Source organism: Arvicola amphibius, chromosome 1 (genome assembly GCF_903992535.2).
Source record: "Arvicola amphibius chromosome 1, mArvAmp1.2, whole genome shotgun sequence".
Taxonomy (NCBI): Eukaryota; Metazoa; Chordata; class Mammalia; order Rodentia; family Cricetidae; genus Arvicola; species Arvicola amphibius.
The window spans coordinates 149,646,184-149,667,621 of NC_052047.1; the positions used below are offsets into that span (position 1 = coordinate 149,646,184).

A 21,438-nucleotide genomic window follows, 5' to 3' on the forward strand; every position below is an offset into this window, starting at 1 on the left:
GGAGCCCGGCCAGGGGGAGGCGCGGAGCGGGCCGGCCGCCCGGCCTTCCTCTCCCCTCGCTCCTCCTCTCCGCCTCCACTTGCTCCGGCCTCCTCGCTCCTGCCTCAGTTCGGGGCCTGGTTGGGTTTTCTCCCTGCCAGGGAAGTTTCTTCGCTCTACCCGCAGTGCAGCTTCCATCTCACTCCCTCGCAGCGGGGATACCGGTCGCTCCTGCTATCCCCTCCCTGCCCTCGGCCTCGGCTCCCCCACCACCCCGCTTTGCCCTCTGCAGCCCTCTCCCCGGGCTCCCAGCTCTCGATCCTCGCCCGGGCTCGCACCCCCTGCCGTCACCTCCCCGGGGTCGTGTGGCCCCGGATGCCCGGGCCCCGAGGGGCTGCCCGCGGCCTGGCCCCTGCGATGCGCCCAGCCGGGGCATCGGGGCTGCTGGCGCTGCTGCTGCTGGCGCTGCTGGGCCCGGGCGGCGGGGCCGAGGGGGGGCCGGCCGGAGAGCGGGGCACGGGCGGGGGCGGGGCGCTGGCCCGCGAGCGCTTCAAGGTGGTCTTTGCTCCGGTGATCTGCAAGCGGACCTGTCTGAAGGGCCAGTGTCGGGACAGCTGTCAGCAGGGCTCCAATATGACGCTCATCGGAGAGAACGGCCACAGTACCGACACGCTCACCGGCTCTGGCTTCCGCGTGGGTGAGGGCCGGGGGGGGCTCTGGCTGGGGCCATAGGGAAGGGCAGGCCAGGCTACAGCACCAGGCAGGAAGCGGAGTGGAACATTGAGCATAAGAGATGGGGAGCTGGAGTATAGCAATTGGAGATCTGGGAACCAGGGCTTGAGAGTCTGCAGTCCTTGAGTCCAGAGTTGAGGGAATGCTTGGAAGCCTGGACTTTTAAGTATTGGGTTAGGGTTGAGACTTGAGCTGGGGCCCCGGAAGACACAGGCTTCTTAGGAGGTGCTCAGTTATAGGAGGGAGCAGACAGGGGCTTGGAGATATGAGAACAGGGGTAGGAAGTCCAGAGAAGCGGATAAACATTTTCCTAAGAAACAGAAATCTTTTTAAACTATCTAGTTTGGCATGGTGGAAGGAGACACCTGTGTTCTCTGGGAGGAGGAGCTAAGGTCAGAACTGGGGTGAGGGAGTTAGTTATTGGCAAAATCTGAGGGGGAAAGGCTTTGAGGCCATTAGTGGGGTGCTAAGAAATGGTACGGGCCTGGAGAGGGGTCGTTTTGCATCTTCAATCAGCTAGTCCATTTCCTATATCACCCATAAACTCCAGACACCTCACAGGCCCCAGAGCTGCCTCCACCCCAAGGCTGAGGGACCTCCTGGTCAGCCTAGAGCCTACCCCTTCCTCAGCATCTCTAAAGAGAAGGCCTGGGGCTCCAGACTCCTCCCCTGGGGCCCTGCGGGCCAGGCAGGGGGGAGGTGTCCCAGCAGTAATTACCCTCCTGGACAGGGTAATTAGGCCGTGCCCAGGATGGTACCAGGAAAACAGCCCCTCTCACACATTCCTGTGCTCACTCATAGCTCCAGAGCAAAGAAGTCCCAGTCAAGTGTTTCGTGTGTGTGTGTGTGTGTGTGTGTGTGTGTGTGTGTACAGGGGCATGCACAGGCTTTGGCATGGCACACTCAGTTCATGTTCTGTGAGTCTCGGGTGTGTTTCTACAGTCACTGTCTGGGAGTGTTTACACAGTGAGCCTGTATTTGTGTCAGTGAATCTGTGTGTGACAGGCCCCTGCCTGGTCATCCTGTGCAGGCTGCTGTCTCTCCATGCTGCCCACATCCCCCAGGCTCAGAGCCCAGGCCACAGTGGGAGGGTGTCACAGAGAGGTCACTCTCACCACGCAGGGTGACTCACTGGAAGGCAGGAAGGAGAGGATCCTGCCTCCTCTGGCCCAGGACACACCTCTGTTGCCCTCGAGGCCTGGCCTCTGGAGACTGTGCAGGATGGGATGGGCTAGTCTAGGATGCTCCATGTCCACCCAGAGGATCAGGAATGAGCACACGGCCACCTTCCCACCCCAGAGAACAGGCAGGAGAGGGCTGGAGATGGAATTCAGGGATACAAGACTAGAAGGATGTGTTCCTTCCTCGACCCCTGTACCTCCTCTGGGATGCAGAGCTGAGGATCACAAGGCCTTGTCCTCCAAAACACCTTCTATAGTGGAAGAGGCAGGTATGACGACAACCCAGCAAAGTGCCAGCCAGGCTGGGCAGGGGGTGGAGAATGAGGAAGCCTCCTTCCTGGGAGAGAAATGTCCAGAAGGGTTCCATGTGGACGTGCAGCAATTGTGAAGGGCTCTGAACCGGAGGAAAGGTAGAGAGAATGCCCTGAAAATACTGGCACACTAGTATGAGGTAGGTAGGGCCTGGGCCAGGGATGTCCAGGGAAGAACAGAGGGAGCTGGACTGAAAAACGGTTCTGGAACGTGGCCTCAAAAGTTCAGACAGGGAGTAGAGCAAGAAGAGTGAAGGGGTGGGGCCCTTTTTTGCTTGAACTTTGCCTGAGGCAGGTTTCTCCAGTCACACTGAGTGGGAGAGATGCAGAAGCCCTGAGGGGGACCAGAGATGAGTTCAGGGGATACCACAAAGGCTGTAAATGGGAGGATTGGCGTCTGAGCTCCCAGCTATGAGCCAGCAGGATAGAGGTCCTGAGTTCTGACAGCTTCAGGGGCCAGATCCTGGTGCAGTCAGAGACTGACAGCTGGGATAGGGTAGTCGTATGGAGGGAGGGGGTAAGGATGAACTAGGGAGAGACTTTGAGACCTGAACTGAAGAGAGAGCTTTAGCTGTCACTTCTACAATGTACCACACTGGGCCAAGCATCTGTATAGCCATTGCCTCCAAGGGAGCATCACTGTGGATGAGGGCACAGAAGCATAAGCGGGTGAAGTTGCTCAGAGACAGAAGGACATATGACCAGGATTTAAGCCTGGAATTTAAGATTCCAGAATCCATCTTAGATAGAAAGGTGTTGGAGACCTGCAGAAGGCCATTTATTTCCATGTGTGTGACCTGTTTAAAAAAAAAAAAAGTCAGCTTCCCAACTGGGCAGAGCCAATACGTGGCAAGGAAGTTGAGCCAGGATGTGGGTGATGATGGCCTGGGAACAGAAGAGCCACCAGGCCCTGACCCCTGTCTCCTCCTCACAGTGGTGTGCCCTCTACCCTGCATGAACGGTGGCCAGTGCTCCTCCCGAAACCAGTGCCTGTGTCCCCCGGACTTCACGGGGCGCTTCTGCCAGGTGCCTGCTGCAGGAACTGGAGCCGGCACCGGCAGCTCAGGCCCGGGACTGGCCCGGACTGGGGCCATGTCCACGGGCCCGCTGCCGCCCCTTGCTCCAGAAGGCGAGTCTGTGGCTAGCAAACACGCCATCTACGCGGTGCAGGTGATCGCGGATCCTCCCGGGCAGGGGGAGGGACCCCCTGCCCAACATGCTGCTTTCCTGGTGCCTCTGGGACCAGGACAAATCTCAGCAGAAGGTACTAGGAGACGGGCAACCCGAGGGTGCTGAGACGGGCGGGCAATAAGGGTGGCCGGATCTGGGCGCGGGCCAGGCCCTGGAGGAGCTCAGCAACGCGACCCTCCAGGAGCGGGACAGCCCTGAGGCCACCGCGCCCCGCCCCCCCAGTGCAGGCTCCGCCCCCCGTGGTGAACGTGCGTGTCCATCACCCTCCGGAAGCTTCAGTTCAGGTGCACCGTATAGAAGGGGCAAATGCAGAAGGCCCAGCCTCCTCCCAGCACCTGCTGCCACATCCCAAGCCCCCGCACCCGAGGCCACCCACCCAAAAGCCACTGGGCCGCTGCTTCCAGGATACACTGCCCAAGCAGCCCGTGAGTAAATCCACTATTCCCTGTCAATCTTAGGGTCATTCTTGTTATCAGGACAGCATGCAATTGAGTGTCACAGGTTAGGGCTGGAAAAAGAAAAGGGGCTTCAGGAAAGGAGGCAAATGGGGGAGGGGTGCTCTAATTCCTCACCACATCCCTCCCTCTAGTGTGGCAGCAACCCTTTGCCTGGCCTCACCAAGCAGGAAGATTGCTGTGGGAGCATCGGTACTGCCTGGGGACAAAGCAAGTGCCACAAATGCCCACAGCTTCAGTGTGAGTGCCTGACTCAGTGCAGCATCTCCTATAGGGTGACCCAGCTCTCTTTCTCCCGTCCCTGCCATAGGAGTCTCCAACCCTATGCCCACCGAATCCTCTCTCCCCTCCCCTCCTCTCTCCTGCAGGCCCCCAGTATTTCTTCATCTTGTGGCTATTGTGTCTGTCCTTTCTCTGCAGATACAGGGGTGCAGAAGCCAGGACCTGTACGTGGGGAGGTGGGTGCTGACTGCCCTCAAGGCTACAAGAGGCTCAACAGCACCCATTGCCAGGGTATGGTCAGCTGGAGACTCTGGTGGGCAGGTGGTCATGGGAGGGTCCCAAGGTGAGCGAGAAAGGAGTCTAACTAAGGTAGAACCCTCGAGTGTGTGGAGCAGCTTGCTGCCATCTATGGCCCCAGCTACAATGATCAAACTGCTCATCACAGATATCAATGAATGCGCAATGCCCGGCATGTGTCGCCATGGAGACTGTCTCAACAACCCTGGCTCTTATCGCTGTGTCTGCCCACCCGGTCATAGCTTGGGCCCCTCACGGACACAGTGCATTGGTAAGATGTGGGGACCCCTGGTCCTGGGAATTCACAAGGCATGGATGGGAGGGAAACAGCTCCGAGCAGACAGAGGTCAGAGGTCAGAAGACATCCACGTGGGTTAGGGGTTGAGAGCAGAAGCAACAAGACCCAGAGCACACAGAATCAGTGATGAGCTCACATGAGGTCAGATGAAATCAGGGACCTGTAAGTCACTGGTTTGATGAGAAGAACAAATGAAATTCAGAATTCAAATCAGGAGTCAGTGGTCACACAGGTGTCAGGAAATCGCACGAGGTCGTGGCCACATAGAGAAGCAGGGTCTAGAGTACCTGGGCTGAGAGGGGCAGTGTTCAGGTCCTGGCCTCTACCACCACCTCTGCAGCCGACAAACCAGAGGAGAAGAGCCTGTGTTTCCGCCTGGTGAGCACCGAACACCAGTGCCAGCATCCTCTGACCACACGCCTGACCCGCCAACTCTGCTGCTGCAGTGTGGGAAAAGCCTGGGGTGCACGGTGCCAGCGCTGTCCCGCAGATGGTACAGGTAAGTCAGAGGCATATAGGGGGTAGCCGGGGTGGGGGGCAAGCTGTACCTGTCCAGAAATTCACTTGCTGTGTCTGCATCTTGACCACAGCAGCCTTCAAGGAGATCTGCCCGGCTGGGAAGGGGTACCATATCCTCACCTCCCACCAAACGCTCACCATCCAGGGTGAAAGTGACTTCTCCCTTTTTCTGCACCCTGATGGACCACCCAAACCCCAGCAGCTCCCTGAGAGCCCCAGCAGAGCACCACCACCTGAAGACACAGAGGAAGAGAGAGGTCTGACTTGATCCGTGACTCCAGATCTACAGATAAAACTCACAGCCTAACCTCCTAAGGCAGTGGTTCTCAACCTGTGGGCTGTGACCCTTTGGGGGTTCACATATCAGATATTTACATTATGACTCATAACAATAGCAAAATTACAGTTATGAAGTAGCAACAAAATATTGTTATGGTTGGGGGTCACCACAACATGAGGAACTGTATTAAAGGGTCACAGCACTAGGGAGGTCTTAAACCACCAATGTAAGGTTTAACTCCCTATCCTAAACCACTGACCCTAAACCACTGACCCCAGACCTCACCCTCTTACCTTCAGCCTCAGTTTGACCGTAACTATCACCTCCTACTCCAGCATTGTACAAACCTAGCTCAGTGCTGTTAGGTGGTTAGTGCATACCTTTAATGCCAGCACTGGGGAGTTCCAGGCCAGCCTGGTCTACAGAGTGAGTTCTAGGACAGCCAAGGCTACACTGAGAAACCCCATCTTGAAAACAAATAAAACAAAACAAACAAGCAAACCTAGCCCAACCAATGCTCTTTAGACCACGACCACCAAGCAAACATACCCTAATCCCAGGATCTAAACTTTGACCCTTGACCTAAAGGAGTAAATTTTGAACTCTCAGAGATTTCCGCTAGCCATACAGCCCTAGCCATTGATCCTTGATTCTCACCTCCCATCCTGACATTCAATATCTCATCTTCTCTTTTAGGCGTGACCATGGACCCCGTGAGTATAGGAGCCCAAGTGGAGGGGGTAGGGAGACAAAGGAAGCAAGGAGGGCTTATATTACTATCAACCACAGCCAGTGAGCGAGGAGCGATCGGTGCAGCAGAGCCACCCCACTGCCACCATGTCACCTGCCCGGCCTTACCCAGGTGAGCCCGGCACTGAAAGTGGGGGCGGTTCTCGGGAGCTAAGTCACTGGGAGGTGTGGGCGTGGCTACAGTGAGTACGGAGTGGGGGGAGCTTGGGCGTGGCCTGCTCTCTGAAAAGCCCCTCCTTCTGCCTGCAGAGTTGATCTCTCGCCCCTCCCCACCTACCCTTCACCGGATTCTGCCAGAATTGTCCCCGTCTAGAAGTGCAGTGGAGATCGCCCCTACTCAGGTCACAGGTAAGGCCTGCCAGCAGGTCACATCCTAGTAGGCTGCACACCTAGTTTCCTCCTCCTTCACTTCCGTGGCTAACAAGTTAGCGCTTGCCTGAGCTGGGAGCTGGGAAGTTCCAGTGAGCCGCAGAGGTTCCACTTTGCCTTCCAGTGGGCCTGCTAGTATGACAGTCAGCTCAATCTGAGAGTATCCATCCTTCAACTTATATTTATTGAGCGCCTACTATGTGCCTCCCAAAATAAACCGCAAACAAAGCAAACTGATCAAGCCAGATCTGGTGGCTCACACCCATAATCTCAATATTCAGGAGGTGCAGGCAGGATTGCCTAGAGTTCAAGGTCAGCCTGGATTATCATGTGGTACCTACAAAGCAGATCAATAATTAAAGTCTAGCGTGTCTCATAAATGCTACCCATAAAGGTAAGAGAGAAGACAGGAAGCCTAAAGGTTGAGATATTAGCTAACAATAAGAAACTGTAGGGTGCCGGGTGGTGGTGTCGCACGCCTTTAATCCCAGCACTCGGGAGGCAGAGGCAGGCGAATCTCTGAGTTCGAGGACAGCCTGGTCTACAAGAGCTAGTTCCAGGACAGGCTCTAGAAACTACAGGGAAACCCTGTCTCGAAAAAACCAAAAAAAAAAAAAAAAAAAAAAAAAAAAAAAAAGAAAAAGAAACTGTAGGGTGTGTGAATATGTGGTTTGTGTGTGTATGTGTGTGTGTGTGTGTGTGTGTGTGTGTGTGTGTGTGAGAGAGAGAGAGAGAGAGAGAGAGAGAGAGAGAGAAAGAATGTGTAACATTTTAAAGATTTCTAGACATTCAAGAGAAGTGGGGAGAGGAAGAACATGTAGATTCAGAAAAGGAATATTCCAGCCGGGTGGTGGTGGCACACACCTTTAATCCCAGGGCTCAGGAGGCAGAGACAGGTGGATCTCTGTGAGTTTGGAACCAGCCTGGTCTACAGAGTGAGCTCCAAAACAGTCATGGTGGTTACAGTGAGAAACCTTGTCTCAAAAGGAAAAAAAATAAAAAAGAACATTCCAGAGAAGTTAAGTCTGGGCAAAGGTGTAGAAAAGTATGAATCATTTGGTGGAGGAGGGAGAAACCACAGAGAACCAAGGGAAGGCCAGTCCGCTTGAAGCCAGAGGCTGAGAAAAGCTTCTGCAAGGATTTGAGCATTAATAATTGCAGTGCAGACTGAGCAATCCCCGCCAGGCTCTATGAGAAGAGCTTCACAAACCAAACATCTTTTAACTTTCTCATATCCTGAAGGCAACAAATGCTTGCCTCATTTCCAGATGAAAAGAAGCTGAGGCTCAGAGAGGTTGAACAGTCTGTCCCCAGGTCACAACGGAGCTGGATCAAACCTATGACACAGGGACTCCAAAGCCAGTCATTGAACTTGACTGAGACCCTGAGTCTGGATGAGTGGAAATGAGGCCTCAGGTGGATGCTCCCTGGGGATTGTGGGAATGTGGAGGACAAGGTGCCTGGGCAGAGAGCGAGTTAGCCTATGGAGAGGCTCCAGGCAGACAGCAGCCTGCAGTGCCTGCTGGTCAGCTCTGTTTTGACAGAACAGCGCTTAGCATCACCGGGGCTTCATGGGAAAGGTGGGGGTCAGAGGGGAGAGGAGGACTGGACTGGAGCTTAGTTAACAAGAGGGTGAGAGGAGCCCTCCCCAGAGACCATCTGGGCACAGTTCTAGCACAAGTTGGGTTCCTCCACCATTGGAAAATGGGGGACCCAGGTCCTAGGAACAAGGGGGGGTTGAAGTCACTGACCAGAAGATATTAATAAGCCTGAGATGACAAGGTTTAAACTATTGAGGTGACTGGGGAGAAGGTTGTCCCAGAAACCCTTGGAAAAGGGTCTAAAGAACATAAAAAGGGCACTTAGGCGATGTGGTTTGATTTGAGGTGACACTGGTCAAGCTCTTGGAATGTTAAGGATGGAAATAACAAAGGTGGCAGGAAAGGCAAGGACGACACAGGGGTCCTATTTGGAGACTTTCTAGGACAAAGACATTAGGATTATTTGAGATGAAGTTTAGGAACTCCTAGGATTCAGATACCGTGTGCAGTCAGGGGTCACTCTGTGGCCAAGCCTTCCTGAGCAGGAGGGTGTATTAGCTGCATAGCAGCAGCTGCCTCTGGGGTGTGGCAGAATGCAGGTATCTCCCTGACCCGATCCATCCATGCCACAGAGACGGATGAGTGCCGATTGAACCAGAATATCTGTGGCCATGGACAGTGTGTGCCTGGCCCCTCGGATTACTCATGCCACTGCAACCCGGGCTACCGGTCACATCCGCAGCACCGCTACTGCGTTGGTGAGCCAGGACTATGGGCGTGGGGGGGGGGTTAGGGGATCACCGGGACTCTCAACCTGCCCCTGATGTCTCCTGGCCTACCAATCCTTCCAGATGTGAATGAGTGTGAGGCAGAGCCGTGTGGCCCCGGGAGAGGCATCTGTATGAACACTGGGGGCTCCTATAATTGTCACTGCAACCGAGGCTACCGCCTCCATGTGGGCGCAGGGGGACGATCGTGCGTAGGTAAGCACAAACAGCCCCGGGCTACCCTGGGAATCCTGGGTGGGATCGGCTTTTTCCACCCGCCCCATGCCCATCACACGCCCTGTCTTCGCTCAGACCTGAACGAATGCGCCAAGCCTCACCTGTGCGGCGACGGCGGCTTTTGCATCAACTTCCCCGGTCACTATAAATGCAACTGCTACCCCGGCTACCGGCTCAAATCTTCCCGACCGCCAGTGTGTGAAGGTGGGTACCCGTCCAGACGGAAGCGGGATCCATGGCTGTCCCTCCGTCTAGGATGGGGGCGGGAGGCCTGCACCCATCTATGGTCCTCTCAGGCGGGGGTCAGGAAATCCCAAGCCGGTCCATTCTGCCTCGATTTGTGACAGAGGGAGGCCCTGTCATGTTGAACACCGGACCAGTCATGCTGTTCCCAGATCTGTCCTCTTCCTTTTCCCTTCCGTGCAGACATCGACGAGTGTCGCGACCCTAGCACCTGCCCCGATGGCAAATGTGAAAACAAACCTGGCAGCTTTAAGTGCATCGCGTGCCAGCCTGGCTATCGCAGCCAGGGGGGCGGGGCCTGTCGTGGTGAGGGCGGTTCAGGCTCCACGTGGGGGGCGGGCCTCCTGGGAGTAGAGCCCCTCCCCTAGCCCTGGGGAGGGGAGCCTCACCCCCAGCAGCTTGCAGATTGGTGTGGAGCACAGTTGTGATGCTAGCGCTCCTCCCTGCAGATGTCAACGAGTGCTCCGAAGGCAGTCCCTGTTCTCCAGGATGGTGCGAGAACCTTCCCGGCTCCTTCCGATGCACGTGCGCCCAGGGATACGAGCCCGCACCGGACGGCCGCAGTTGCGTGGGTGAGCTCCAGCTTGCTTGGCAGACAATGGCTTATGTCGTCAGAGAAGCAGCTGGGCCTTGGAGGGTGGATATTTTTTTAATGTAGATGGGTGTTTTGCCCATATGCATGAATGTGCACCATGTACAAACCTGGTGCCCTTGAAAGGCAAAAAAAAGGAGACCAGACCTTCTAGAACTCAAAAGTTACTGGCCTCTGTGAGCTGCCAAGTGGGTGCTGGAAATCCAACCCCAGTCCGGTGTAAGAGCAAAAAAGGCCCTTAACTATTGAGCCATCTCTTATCTCTTAAGAGATGAGGATTGAAACTTTTGCGTGCAAAATTTGTTAATTTGAAGGGGGAAAAAGATGTCAGACTAGAGACTCGTTAGTCCTCTTCCCTGTAGTAATCTTTATTATGTACCAGAGAAGCGGGCTGGAGCCTAGAATTCCCATATGGAACTATCTGCTGTGGACTATGGGGCTCTGGAGGTTGAGGTGACCCTGCTGACCCAGGGAGAGAAGATTGGATGAGATAGCATCTAGCAGGGCTGCATGGCTACCGAGACTAGGGGAGAGAGGGGCCTATGAAAGGGCTTCGGGAGATGGGAGCAAAGGAATTGTCGGGAGGGTGAAAGGTGGCTTCAGAGCTGCGTCTGAGAAGCTGGGGCTCTAAGCCCTGGGAGAAGAGAGGACACCTCCCGTTTGGTGAGTGGGTGAAGAAATGCACTCTTTAGCATCAGACATGACTGAGGAATCCTGGCAGCACTTGGCTTAGACACCATACATGGTTTTTATGCGGGTGCAGGGTGAAGCCCCCTAGGCCTCAGCTCTAGTGCTCCAGACAAATGGGCAGCCGTGGGGAAACAATACCAGAAGCCCGAGACCACCTCCAGCCTGACGCTCCTCTGTGCCCTGCAGACGTGGATGAGTGTGAGGCTGGGAGCATGTGCAGCAATGGTATCTGCACGAACACACCGGGCTCCTTCCAGTGCCAGTGCCTCTCTGGCTATCATCTGTCAAGGGACCGGAGCCACTGTGAGGGTGAGGGAGCCTAGAGCCTGGCCGCTGGCCTGCCCTACCTACCCCAGGACTCTGCTGCCCAGGTCCAGCCCCCACCCAGATGCCAGTTGTGGTTTGGGGTTGTGGGAGTGATCCAGGGCTCTCGGAGTAGGGAACTCGGATGGCTCCAGCCTGTGTGTATGGGGTCAACCACTGAGAGTCTCCAAACCCTGGTCTCTACAGATATTGATGAATGCGACTTCCCTGCAGCCTGCATTGGGGGTGACTGCATCAATACCAATGGCTCCTACAGATGTCTTTGTCCCCAGGGGCATCGGCTGGTGGGCGGCAGGAAGTGTCAAGGTATGAGGAGGTGGCTGAGAGCTCATGAATGGGATGGCAGGGCACCCTGTAGCCTTTCTGTGGTCTTTCCATTCATCCATTCATCCATCAATCCATCTGGCTCCATTCACACTTGCATTTGTTCTGAAACAAGGATCATGGTGCCGAGCTTACTACGTTCAACTTTCAGTCAGCTTTTTAATTTTTTGAGATTTAATTTACTCTTATTTTATGTGTATGTGTTTGCCTGAATTGTCTGTGCAGCACATGTGTATTGCCCACAGAGGCCAGAAGAGGGCGCTGAAGCTACAGGTGGCTGTGAGTGGACTTGTGGGTGCTGGGTCATCTGGAAGAGCAACAGTGCTTTTAAGGCTGAGCTCTCTCTCCATCCCCTCCACTCAGCTCTTTACAGATACAGTAGCCCAGCCCTTCAACTCACCTGTATGTACATTCACCACCAAGTGATACCTGCATACCCCTGTTTGCCCAGGCTGTACTAGATAGCTCAGCAGTAATCTGGAGATCCTAGATTGAAGGGGTCATGGAAATGAGTCTCAGGGTCAGGGTGAAGGTGTCTGGAAGTTACTTAAAGGGAGGTGCCTAGGGAACTGGGACTTGAAGCATAAGGGATCCCTCAGCAGGGGGCTGTGGGTGGGAAGGGGGTCTCTCAGCAGGGGTCTGTGGGGAAGGGGGTCTCTCAGCAGGGAGCTATGGGTGAGCTCTACCCTAAGATGAACAATTTCGAAGTTCTCATTGTGGGTTTTAGAGGAGAGGGAATGATTCTGTCTTGAGCAAAATTTTGGGAGAAATGGAAAAGTGATGGGCCAGGTTGGATGGCTTTATCTGTCATCCCAGCTACACGGGAGGCTGCGGCAAGATCTCAAGTTCAAGACTAGCTTAGGAAACAGACCTTGCTTCAAAGAATAGCAAATCTGCAATGGGACTGAAAGGTAGCGGGGGAACAGAATGAAGGTTTCCAAATGCTGGCTGAGAGTCAAGTTCATTCCGTGCCAGGAGGACCCAAGGGCTTACAAAGGCTGGCAGCAGTGAGCCTTTGTCACAACGTCATAAACCTACCCACACAGACAGACCCAAGGAGACGTCCCTTGTGTGTGCTTTGAAAACAAAGCAGAAATTCGGGTTCTAAGCCCATGTAAGGCTTTTGGGCAACCCCAGGGAAAGAGGGACTGGATCTCCCCAAAGCTGAACCTGTTTGCTTTCTGCTCTCGTTGCACCTCCTAGACATAGACGAGTGCAGCCAGGACCCAGGCCTGTGCCTGCCCCATGGAGCCTGTGAGAACCTCCAGGGCTCCTATGTCTGTGTCTGCGATGAGGGCTTCACACTCACACAGGACCAACATGGCTGTGAGGGTGAGTGCCCTTCCCTTCTCTCAGACTGGGTAATCCTTGGAGCGACAACCACCGGGCTCAGAGATGTGTCCTGGTTCCACCTTTCTGAATTCCCAGAAGTGGGGTGGAGCTAGACCTCTCAGTAGGTGACAAGAGAACAGAGTGGGTGCAGTTTAGGGGTACAGGAGACAGGCCAAAACTACTATCTCCATAAACTTCTTTTTCCTTTTTCTTTTCTTTTTTTTTTTTTTTTTTTTTTTTTGGTTTTTGAGGCAGGGATTCTCTGTGTAGCTTTGGAGCCTGTCCTGGAACGAGCTCTTGTTGACCAGGCTGGCCTCGAACTCACAGAGATCCCCCTGCCTCTGCCTCCCGAGTGCTGGGATTAAAGGCGTGCGCCACCACCGCCCCGGCTTATTTCCATAACCTGAATTGTCACCCCCTACGCAGAGGTGGAGCAGCCCCACCACAAGAAGGAGTGCTACCTTAACTTCGATGACACCGTGTTTTGCGACAGCGTGTTGGCCACCAATGTCACCCAGCAGGAGTGCTGCTGCTCCCTAGGAGCTGGCTGGGGAGACCACTGTGAAATCTACCCCTGTCCAGTCTACAGCTCAGGTCAGGAATGTCACCGGGAAGCAAAGGGCTTCCCTCTGGGTAGCTGGGAAAGGAGGGAGCAGGCACATGCTCAGTCCCGTGTTCCCTCCCGCGGTTTCTCTCACCCTGCAGCCGAGTTTCACAGCCTCTGTCCTGATGGAAAGGGCTACACACAGGACAACAACATTGTCAGCTATGGCATTCCAGCCCACCGTGGTAAGCGCTAGCCTAGTTCTTCCCTGCTCCTCCCCACTGTGGTTTGGGTTGTTTTACTGCTGGTTGGGTCAACCACTTGCTGGGTAAACCCCACTCTTTGATCCCAATAATTCCAGCCAATAATCTGGGTTCAGCTCTCCCGATAAGCCCCGCCCACGCGTCTCAGCCAAGGTGTCTGAGCCCCCACTGGGCACTCACGTTTGCTTCCCTTGCTCACAGATATCGACGAGTGCATACTGTTCGGGGCAGAGATCTGCAAGGAAGGCAAGTGTGTAAACACACAGCCCGGCTATGAGTGCTACTGCAAGCAGGGATTCTACTACGACGGCAACCTGCTGGAATGTGTAGGTGAGCGCAGGAGCCAGTGGTGTCCCTGGGGAAGTGGCCACCCTGATCTAGGCCTGCTCCTGTCACCAGCATTCGTTCCCTCCGCAGACGTGGACGAGTGCTTGGACGAGTCCAACTGCAGGAACGGAGTGTGTGAGAACACACGCGGTGGCTACCGCTGCGCCTGCACGCCACCCGCAGAGTATAGCCCGGTGCAACGCCAGTGTCTAAGCCCAGAGGAGATGGGTGAGGCCTAGGGGATCAGCGTGGGGAGGAGGGGCTGGAGCCCAAACTCAACTGTGATTACCACCACCACTCCCCATGCCCCCTAGACGTGGATGAGTGCCAGGATCCGGCTGCTTGCCGCCCTGGCCGCTGCGTCAACCTCCCTGGCTCCTACCGCTGCGAATGTCACCCGCCCTGGGTGCCCGGGCCCTCCGGCCGCGACTGCCAGCTCCCTGAGAGCCAGGCGGGTGAGGGCGACATTCGTCCTGGGCAGATTTTGAGTCCTATCAGGGTGGAACCCCCCACCCCTACCCTGGGCCACAGTTGGCAGGTGGGATGGGACCGAGGTGGGTAGTCCCTACCTCCCTCCTTGCTGATGCGGGTCTTGATCCACAGAGCATGCCCCAGAGCGACGTGAAGTGTGCTGGGGCCAGCGAGGAGAGGATGGCATGTGTATGGGGCCCCTGGCCGGGCCCGCCCTCACTTTTGATGACTGCTGTTGCCGCCAGGGCCGTGGCTGGGGCACCCAGTGCAGACCGTGCCCGCCACGTGGCACTGGTGAGCTACCCCTGAGGAACTAGATGTAGGGACTTGAGTACATAAATCAGTGTTGCTGACTCTACCACACTTCTAGGGTCCCAGTGCCCGACTTCACAGAGTGAGAGCAATTCTTTCTGGGACACGAGCCCCCTAGTGCTGGGGAAGTCTCCTCGAGGTGAGTGAGGCCAGGGGCTCAGGGGTGTGGACTCCATCAGCGGGAGTTGGTGGTGATATGTATATTCCTCTGGCACGCACACAGACGAGGACAGCTCCGAAGAAGATTCAGATGAGTGCCGCTGTGTGAGCGGCCGCTGTGTGCCGCGGCCAGGAGGGGCAGTGTGTGAGTGTCCTGGCGGCTTTCAGCTGGACGCCTCCCGCGCCCGCTGCGTGGGTGAGCAAGACATTGGGGACAGAAGGGCAGAGCAGGGGTTGGGGGACACCACACTGGGACTTAACCTAAGCCCACAGCTGTCTTCCCACCTTGCAGACATCGATGAGTGCCGAGAGCTGAATCAGCGTGGGCTGTTATGCAAGAGCGAGCGGTGCGTGAACACTAGTGGTTCCTTCCGCTGTGTCTGCAAAGCTGGCTTCACACGCAGCCGCCCTCATGGGGCCTGTGTACCTCAGCGGCGCCGCTGATGCCACCTTGGCCTGCACCTTGGTGATCAAGAGAGCTTCGACTGATAGTGGAAACAAGTGCATCCCTTACTCCTGTCCAAATCAGAGATGGACTCAAGGACCCTCTGGGGCCCAGAGATCTCCTTCCTGCACCCCAACACCCAAGGGTGCTCCTGTCTGCAGAGTGCTGTCTGCTTTCCTCCCTGAGGAAGATCCCTAGAAACTGCAAAGTCAGATCTGTCCCTTTAATTTACTCTTGGCTTTCAAAGCAAATTTATATTCACATCCAAAGTTGGGATAGCAGCACCAAGAGCCACAGCTTGGGAGGGGCTCGACCGAGCTGGAACCAGGATGTGAAATAGAATTTATTGTGGCTTTGATTATGTACACTAGATGTGCCTGGCCTGGTGACCAGGCTCACATGGTTTGTACAATAAATACATCCTCCAGGTCTGCTCCAATGATTGGAAGTGCCCAGGGGTTGGGGGGTAGGGATGTCAGTCCAGTTTCCGGGCTCCCAGCTTCATGGGACCCTTGGTGGCCTTTTTCTCTGCCCGCTTGGCTTCCATTTCCCTCCTCCGTTCCTCACGCTTTTTCCGTGCCAGCTCTGCCTTCACCTGTCCTGGGATCAGGAAGGAAAAGGGTCTCAGCTCCCTGCTCCCGAACTTGCCCTGCCTGGGCCCCCGCCAGCCCTTCATGGGAAATACTCACTGCTCTCAGCCTCCACGCCTTCCCAGCTGTCTTCACCCCAGGAGTCTGGGTCTGGCCTGGGCTGAAAGGAAAATGCAGGCTACAGTGGGGGCCAACTCCCAGCAGCAGTCACCCCAAGTACCCCATGCTCTCAATGGGCCAGTACCTGGGCACTAGGACGAACAGACAAGGCAGCAAAGGGGTCACCCTTGTCACTGGGCTCTGCACCACCCCAGTTATACTCGCTGGCTGGCCGGGTGCCTTCCGGGGGTGGTTCCATAGAGCTGGGCTCCTGCCAGCCCTGGTCCCAGGAGCCCTCAGCTTCCCAGCTGTTCCAGTCTGACTCCTGAGGTCTGTGGTCTGGGTGGCTGACCTGGGAGTGGACAATGGGGGAGAGAGGCAGGCTACCAGAGTGAAGAGACTAACAGTATTTCACAGATATCCCCTGCCGGACCCAGCCTACTTGTCCAGCTCGGCTCCCTGGGCCCTTGACACTCCAGTCATCCTGCTGTGCCAGCACAGATTCAGCTTCCTGCTGCAGGGTGAGAAGGAGAAAGGCATGACCAGCAATATTCTCAACCCTCAAGAGGACAAACACAGTGAGCCCTCCTAGCCATGGCTCAGCTGCCCCTTGGTTTTATTTTTATTTTTTTTTAAATTTATTTATTTATTATGCATACAATCTTCTGTCTGTGTGTATGTCTGCAGGCCAGAAGAGGGTACCAGACCCCATTACAGATGGTTGTGAGCCACCATGTGGTTGCTGGGAATTGAACTCAGGACCTTTGGAAGAGCAGGCAATGCTCTTAACCTCTGAGCCATCTCTCCAGCCCCCTTGGTTTTATTTTTGAGACATACCCACCCTCTCCTTTCTCACCCAGCTCTTGGGGACCCTGGAGTTGAACAGGGACTCAGTGGCTGTGCTGGCCCCCATGACCAATCCGTGAAGCTCACCTACCAGGATGCCATGCAATGAGGGCAAGTCCAACTCTAATCTGTGGACTCCTCTAAAGGATGGCCTGTGGCCTTGAGCTGGGGTTCCCTGGGGAGAACTCTCGGCCCCACTCACCTCTAAGCTGCCCCAGTCCTCATCGTCCCATCTGTCAGCAGTGGCGCTGTCTTCTGCTGTGTCCTTGTCTTCTTCCTGTGTCTCCCAGTGGCCTGAGGTCGTTGGGGCATCAGGGGCAGCAGCTGGAGGAGCAGCATCTCCTGAGGAACAAAGAGTCTGAACTCTTGGGGAGATCTTGGGACAGGACACAAGTTGCTAAGAGGAAAAGAGTACCAGGGAGAGTGACTAGACATCACCAGGTGCCTCATGTCCCTGCCACTACGTTAGGAAAGCCTGACAACAGTGGCTCTCAGCCCTCAGACACTGATGCGGTGAGCCTGGGGTACTCACCCTCTGGTACTGGTCTCTGGGTCACAGTGGTCTCAGATGGCATAGGTGTGGGGTGTGCACGGATGAGCTTGGAGGTAAGTGAGGATACCCCGGTCACAGCCCAGCCTGCCCAGCTGGCTGCAGCTCCTCCTGCTCCAGGGCTGGACGCTGCATGGACATCCTTCTCTGGATAATGAGAGACAAGCAGGTACAGGCTTCATGGAGAGATGATAGAAGAGCCAGCTCGGCAACACGATCCATAGCAAACCCTCCCTTCTCTAGGCCCAGTTCTCCAAGGTATGGAACAGGGAGCTGCTTGCTGTTTTTTTTTTTTTTCCAGCTTTCAGAAGCACCCATGGGATGGGACACACCAGGGGACTGTAAAGGACATAGCAAAGGGAGAGAACACGAGTGTAAGTCACTCACCTACTTCTGCCAGTTGAGTAGGATCTTCCGATACAGACTCCAATTTGGACAGGAAGCTTCGGATGGTCTTAAAGGCCTGTAGAGCAGCAAGAGGCCAAGCTGGGTGCTCCAGCACTCCCAAGGATTGCCAGGCCTCTTAGAGACTGGTTATCCCTGAGCCCAACCCTGGGGTCTGCCTGGTTGGGCCTTACCTGGTCCCGCACAGATTTCTCAGGGTCCACAGTAAGGCCGCAGAGCACAGGAAGGATCTTGTGGGCACAGTCATCCATTGAATAGAGATTGTGTGTGGCAGCAAAACCCAGGACACCCGCAACTCGGGACGGTGCAAATGGGTCCTTAGTGGCCCGGCTGAAGGCGGAGGTGAGGACCCTGTGTCTAGTCTAAGAGCCCAGATTGACAAGGGAAAGGATTCTTCAATGTACAGAATCAATAACGGGCCCCAACTACCAGAGCTTACTTCCTAAGACAGGGCCATCCACTGGAGCCAAGGTCTGGAAATGAGAGCTATCATTCACAGTGTAAAAGAAGAGAACTATGGCAGGCAGTGTGGTGCTCTTCTTTAGCCCCAGCACTTGGGAGGCAGAGGCAAGTGATCTTGTGAGTTCAAGGTCAGCAGGGTCTAGACAGCAAGTTTCTATGTAGCCAGGGCTACATAGAGAAACCCTGCCTCAAAAAAAACCAACCTAATCATAATAATAAAGGAAGAGAATCTCTAAACAAATATGTACCTCGGCCTCTCTTGGATCGCCGGGTTCAGGTTCCATGCTGCCTCAAGGTGTAGGGCCAGAGCAGCAACCCTAAGGCTGGGCATGCACCTCCTTTCCTCCCTACCTGCTGATCCTATTCATCCATTCCTTTCATTTTTCCATTTGTTTTTGAGACAGGGTTTCTCTGTGTAGCTCTCTGACTGTCCTGGAACTCTGTTCTGTAGACCAGGCTGGTCTCAAACTCACAGAGATCTGCTTGCCTCTGTCTCCCTAGTGCTAGGACTAAAGGTGTGTGCCACCACACCCAACTTTCATTCATTCTTGTTTAAGTGTCTAGGCCTGGCAGAAGCTCAAGTTTATAGACTTTGGCTAAGTGATGCGTGAAGACGTAAGAGTCAAGCAGACCTGAGTTCAGAACCCAGGTCTACCACCTTACTGGCTATGTGTTCTGCAGCTGACTCCACTTCAAGAAGCCCAGGCAATAGGTCTCATGGAGCTCAGGGGCTGAGTCTCGAGAACAATGACATAGGTTTGCTTTGTAGACCCAAAGGAGGCTGCTATCCTTCTGCAGCTCTACAGGACACTCACAGTAGCACTGAGGTAGGAGCCGATTTTGCCCAAGCAGACCGTGGTGTTGCAGCGGATGGGACCCTGGTCATCCTTGGCCTGCAGTCTTGCAAAGTGCTTCATCAGCTCCACATTGAGGTTGGTCTCATTCAGCTTTGGGGCCAAGAGCAGCATGGACTGTAGAGTGTAGGGTGGAGGGTACAGTGAGCCAGGGCAAGAAAGAACTCCTGAGAGAGTGCACAAGTCACCAGGGGGCCGTGGCTTTGAGCAGAGCTGTCAGACCCGCCCAGTCCAGTCCTGGCCCAACTAGTATATTGAGAGGGAGTCCCTTAGTTCCGTCTCCCTTCTACAGCAAGACCCCAGATGCTTGCCGACATTATGCTTCATTCAGACTTATGTATCAATATACTGAGAGCTGGTTCATTCATGCTGAGGTCACTGATGACCTCCAACTTACTAATTTTCAATTTAACTTTTTTTTTGTAGCCCAGGCTGTCCTTGAACTTGCAACCCTCCTGCTTTAACCTCCCCTGAGTTGCAACCATGCCTACCCATTAAATGTATTTATTTTTTTCTTTTCTTTTTATCTTTTTGTTTTTTCAAGACAGGGTTTCTTTGTGGAGCCCTGGCTGTCCTGGAACTTATTCTGGTTGGCCTCAAACTCAGAGATCCACCTGCTTCAGCCTCCCAAGTGCTGGGATTAAAGGTGTACACTACCACTGCCCGTCTATTTACTTATTTTTTCAAATTACTAAATGTAATGGCTCTTCTAGTTCCCTTTCTATTGCTGTAACAAACGCTCTAACCAAAAGCACCAGGGAAGGAAAGGGTTTGTCTTGTTTTACAGCTTCCAGGTCATAATCCAGCATCCACCCAAGTCAGAACAGGGATACAATTCAGAGCATGAGGGCAGAAGCCAGGCATGGAAGTCACACCTTGAATCACACCACTCAGGGGGCAGAGGTCTATATCTGAGTTCAAGCCCAGCCTGATCTACACAATGAGTTCCAGGACAGACAGTCACATAAGAAGATCCTATCTCAGAAAAAGCTAACGGAAAAAAAAGAACAAAGGACCATGGGGGCAGGAAATAGGAGGAAGTGGCTCTTTCTTACCAGTTCATGGTTTCTTGTGCAACATGTGACTACCTATTCAGGGATGGCTGGGCTGTATTACGGAAATCAGAAGGAAGGCAATGCCTCACAGACATGCCCACAGGCAAGCTGACTAGGAAAGTTGTCATTTTGAGTTTCCCTCTTCCTAGAAGACTCCAGGTTGTGATGATAAAAATGCACAGGACAAGCCGGGCGGTGGTGGCGCACGCCTTTAATCCCAGCACTCGGGAGGCAGAGGCAGACGGATCTCTGTGAGTTCAAGGCCAGCCTGGTCTACAAGAGCTAGTTCCAGGACAGGCTCCAAAGCCACAGAGAAACTCTGTCTCGAAAAACCAAAAAAAAAAAAAAAAAAAAAAAAAAAAAAATGCACAGGACAAGCGCCAAGCTTCTCTTCCCACTACCCCTGACCTACGGTGTTTCGACACCTCCACGCTCTTCCCTAGCGGACTGCTCTGGTCACTGAGACCTGGATGGTCAGAAACCTCAAAGCACATTCTTTGGCTCCTTTTGTTCCTGACACGCCTGCCCTTCTAAGTCCTCTCACTGCATGGCTCACACGTGCATGCGTGCTGTTTGAACCTGCAATGCTCTCAGATGCAGTGGAGGCTGGTCCTGCTGCAGGGCAGCAATGCACAGGATGAAGCTTCCTGGAATTGACTGATCCAGAGGGCTCTGACCTCACAAGTTCATAATTTGATGGGTTGAAGTGAACCTAGTTCAAGCAGTGGATCCTTGAGGATGTACCCTCGGGAGTTGTCACTTGCCCCAGCCCCTCCTCTTTCTGTCCACCTGTGATGTGGAGAGATGTTCTACTTCACTTCATGGCTCCCGCCAGAATGTGGCCATGGACCGAAAGCCCCGAAACTGACCCCCAGATCTTTCCTCTTCAGGTTACTCCAGGTATTCTGTCCCAGTGGCACTAAGCTGAGGACAGTCCCCTGGGATGCACCCTAACGTAGCAGTCTTCCCTGCACTTTACCAATGCACAACCAGTGCATAATCCACCTGGCAGTAAAACCCAGCTGCCCAATCGCAGCCCAGCTCTGCCCAGTCCCCACTCCTCAATCTCTCAGTACACTTGGTAATAAGCCTCAGAATCATCCACAACTCTCAGAAAGCACTGTCAGCCCCAGATTTGGAACAGCCCATTCTCTCCATGTGCTGCCATCACCATCCCAGGCACTGCAACAACCCCTAGCTGCATCCCAGCTCCATCCTCCCCGACAGTCAGGGCTCCCCCGAGAATACAATGAACCTTTTAAAGCAAGTCAGACCCTGCTGCTGCCCAACCCAAGTGTAGCTCCAACCTCACTCCCAATGAACAGGCCCGGTGCCTGGCACACTGACAAGGCCCCAACTCCCACAACTATTATCTGTCTGGCTCCACCTTCCACAACCACGCCCCTTCAGCATATTAAGTCC

General features: G+C 54.5%; 2 protein-coding genes across 5 annotated transcripts in view; one reads left to right on the forward strand and one right to left on the reverse strand.

Annotated features, from left to right (window-relative positions):
* Ltbp3 (latent transforming growth factor beta binding protein 3) lies at window positions 1–15,594 on the forward strand. Of its 3 annotated transcripts, XM_038332872.1 has the most exons (28): window positions 1–676; window positions 3,138–3,467; window positions 3,617–3,819; window positions 3,984–4,089; window positions 4,270–4,362; window positions 4,517–4,639; window positions 5,007–5,165; window positions 5,257–5,442; window positions 6,162–6,178; window positions 6,255–6,327; window positions 6,465–6,563; window positions 8,758–8,883; window positions 8,977–9,108; window positions 9,205–9,333; window positions 9,556–9,678; window positions 9,822–9,944; window positions 10,841–10,963; window positions 11,165–11,284; window positions 12,506–12,634; window positions 13,061–13,228; window positions 13,340–13,423; window positions 13,643–13,771; window positions 13,859–13,996; window positions 14,083–14,223; window positions 14,372–14,533; window positions 14,610–14,690; window positions 14,775–14,906; window positions 15,003–15,594. In XM_038332872.1, the coding sequence occupies exons 1-28, from the start codon at window positions 355–357 to the stop codon at window positions 15,152–15,154; spliced, it is 3,903 nt and encodes a 1,300-aa protein (XP_038188800.1). In that variant the 5' UTR covers window positions 1–354; the 3' UTR covers window positions 15,155–15,594. The 3 variants fall into 3 exon arrangements, with proteins under 3 accessions (XP_038188800.1, XP_038188809.1, XP_038188801.1); XM_038332881.1 differs by lacking the exon at window positions 14,083–14,223; XM_038332873.1 differs by lacking the exon at window positions 10,841–10,963.
* Scyl1 (SCY1 like pseudokinase 1) overlaps window positions 15,486–21,438 on the reverse strand; it is a 13,773-nt gene continuing 7,820 nt past the window's right edge. Inside the window, exons 9-17 of one of the 2 annotated variants that reach the window (XM_038332901.2) lie at window positions 18,923–19,078; window positions 17,819–18,007; window positions 17,628–17,703; window positions 17,223–17,387; window positions 16,893–17,032; window positions 16,287–16,355; window positions 15,990–16,196; window positions 15,845–15,905; window positions 15,486–15,755 (exon numbers count right to left, since the gene is read on the reverse strand). In XM_038332901.2, coding sequence (XP_038188829.1) covers window positions 15,631–15,755; window positions 15,845–15,905; window positions 15,990–16,196; window positions 16,287–16,355; window positions 16,893–17,032; window positions 17,223–17,387; window positions 17,628–17,703; window positions 17,819–18,007; window positions 18,923–19,078 — 1,188 coding nt within the window. In that variant the 3' untranslated portion in view covers window positions 15,486–15,630. Of the gene's footprint in view, window positions 15,756–15,844; window positions 15,906–15,989; window positions 16,197–16,286; window positions 16,359–16,892; window positions 17,033–17,222; window positions 17,388–17,627; window positions 17,704–17,818; window positions 18,008–18,922; window positions 19,079–21,438 lie in introns of both variants that reach the window. The other variant, XM_038332893.2, reaches the window with a different exon arrangement.

Bases quoted from the DNA above. Each gene is read 5' to 3' on its own strand.
- Ltbp3 (XM_038332872.1), top strand. From the start codon at position 355: ATGCCCGGGCCCCGAGGGGCTGCCCGCGGCCTGGCCCCTGCGATGCGC. The intron at 6,328-6,464 runs GTGAGCCCGGCA...TTCTGCCTGCAG, and splicing joins ACCTGCCCGGCCTTACCCAG to AGTTGATCTCTCGCCCCTCC. The intron at 6,564-8,757 runs GTAAGGCCTGCC...TCCATGCCACAG, and splicing joins CGCCCCTACTCAGGTCACAG to AGACGGATGAGTGCCGATTG.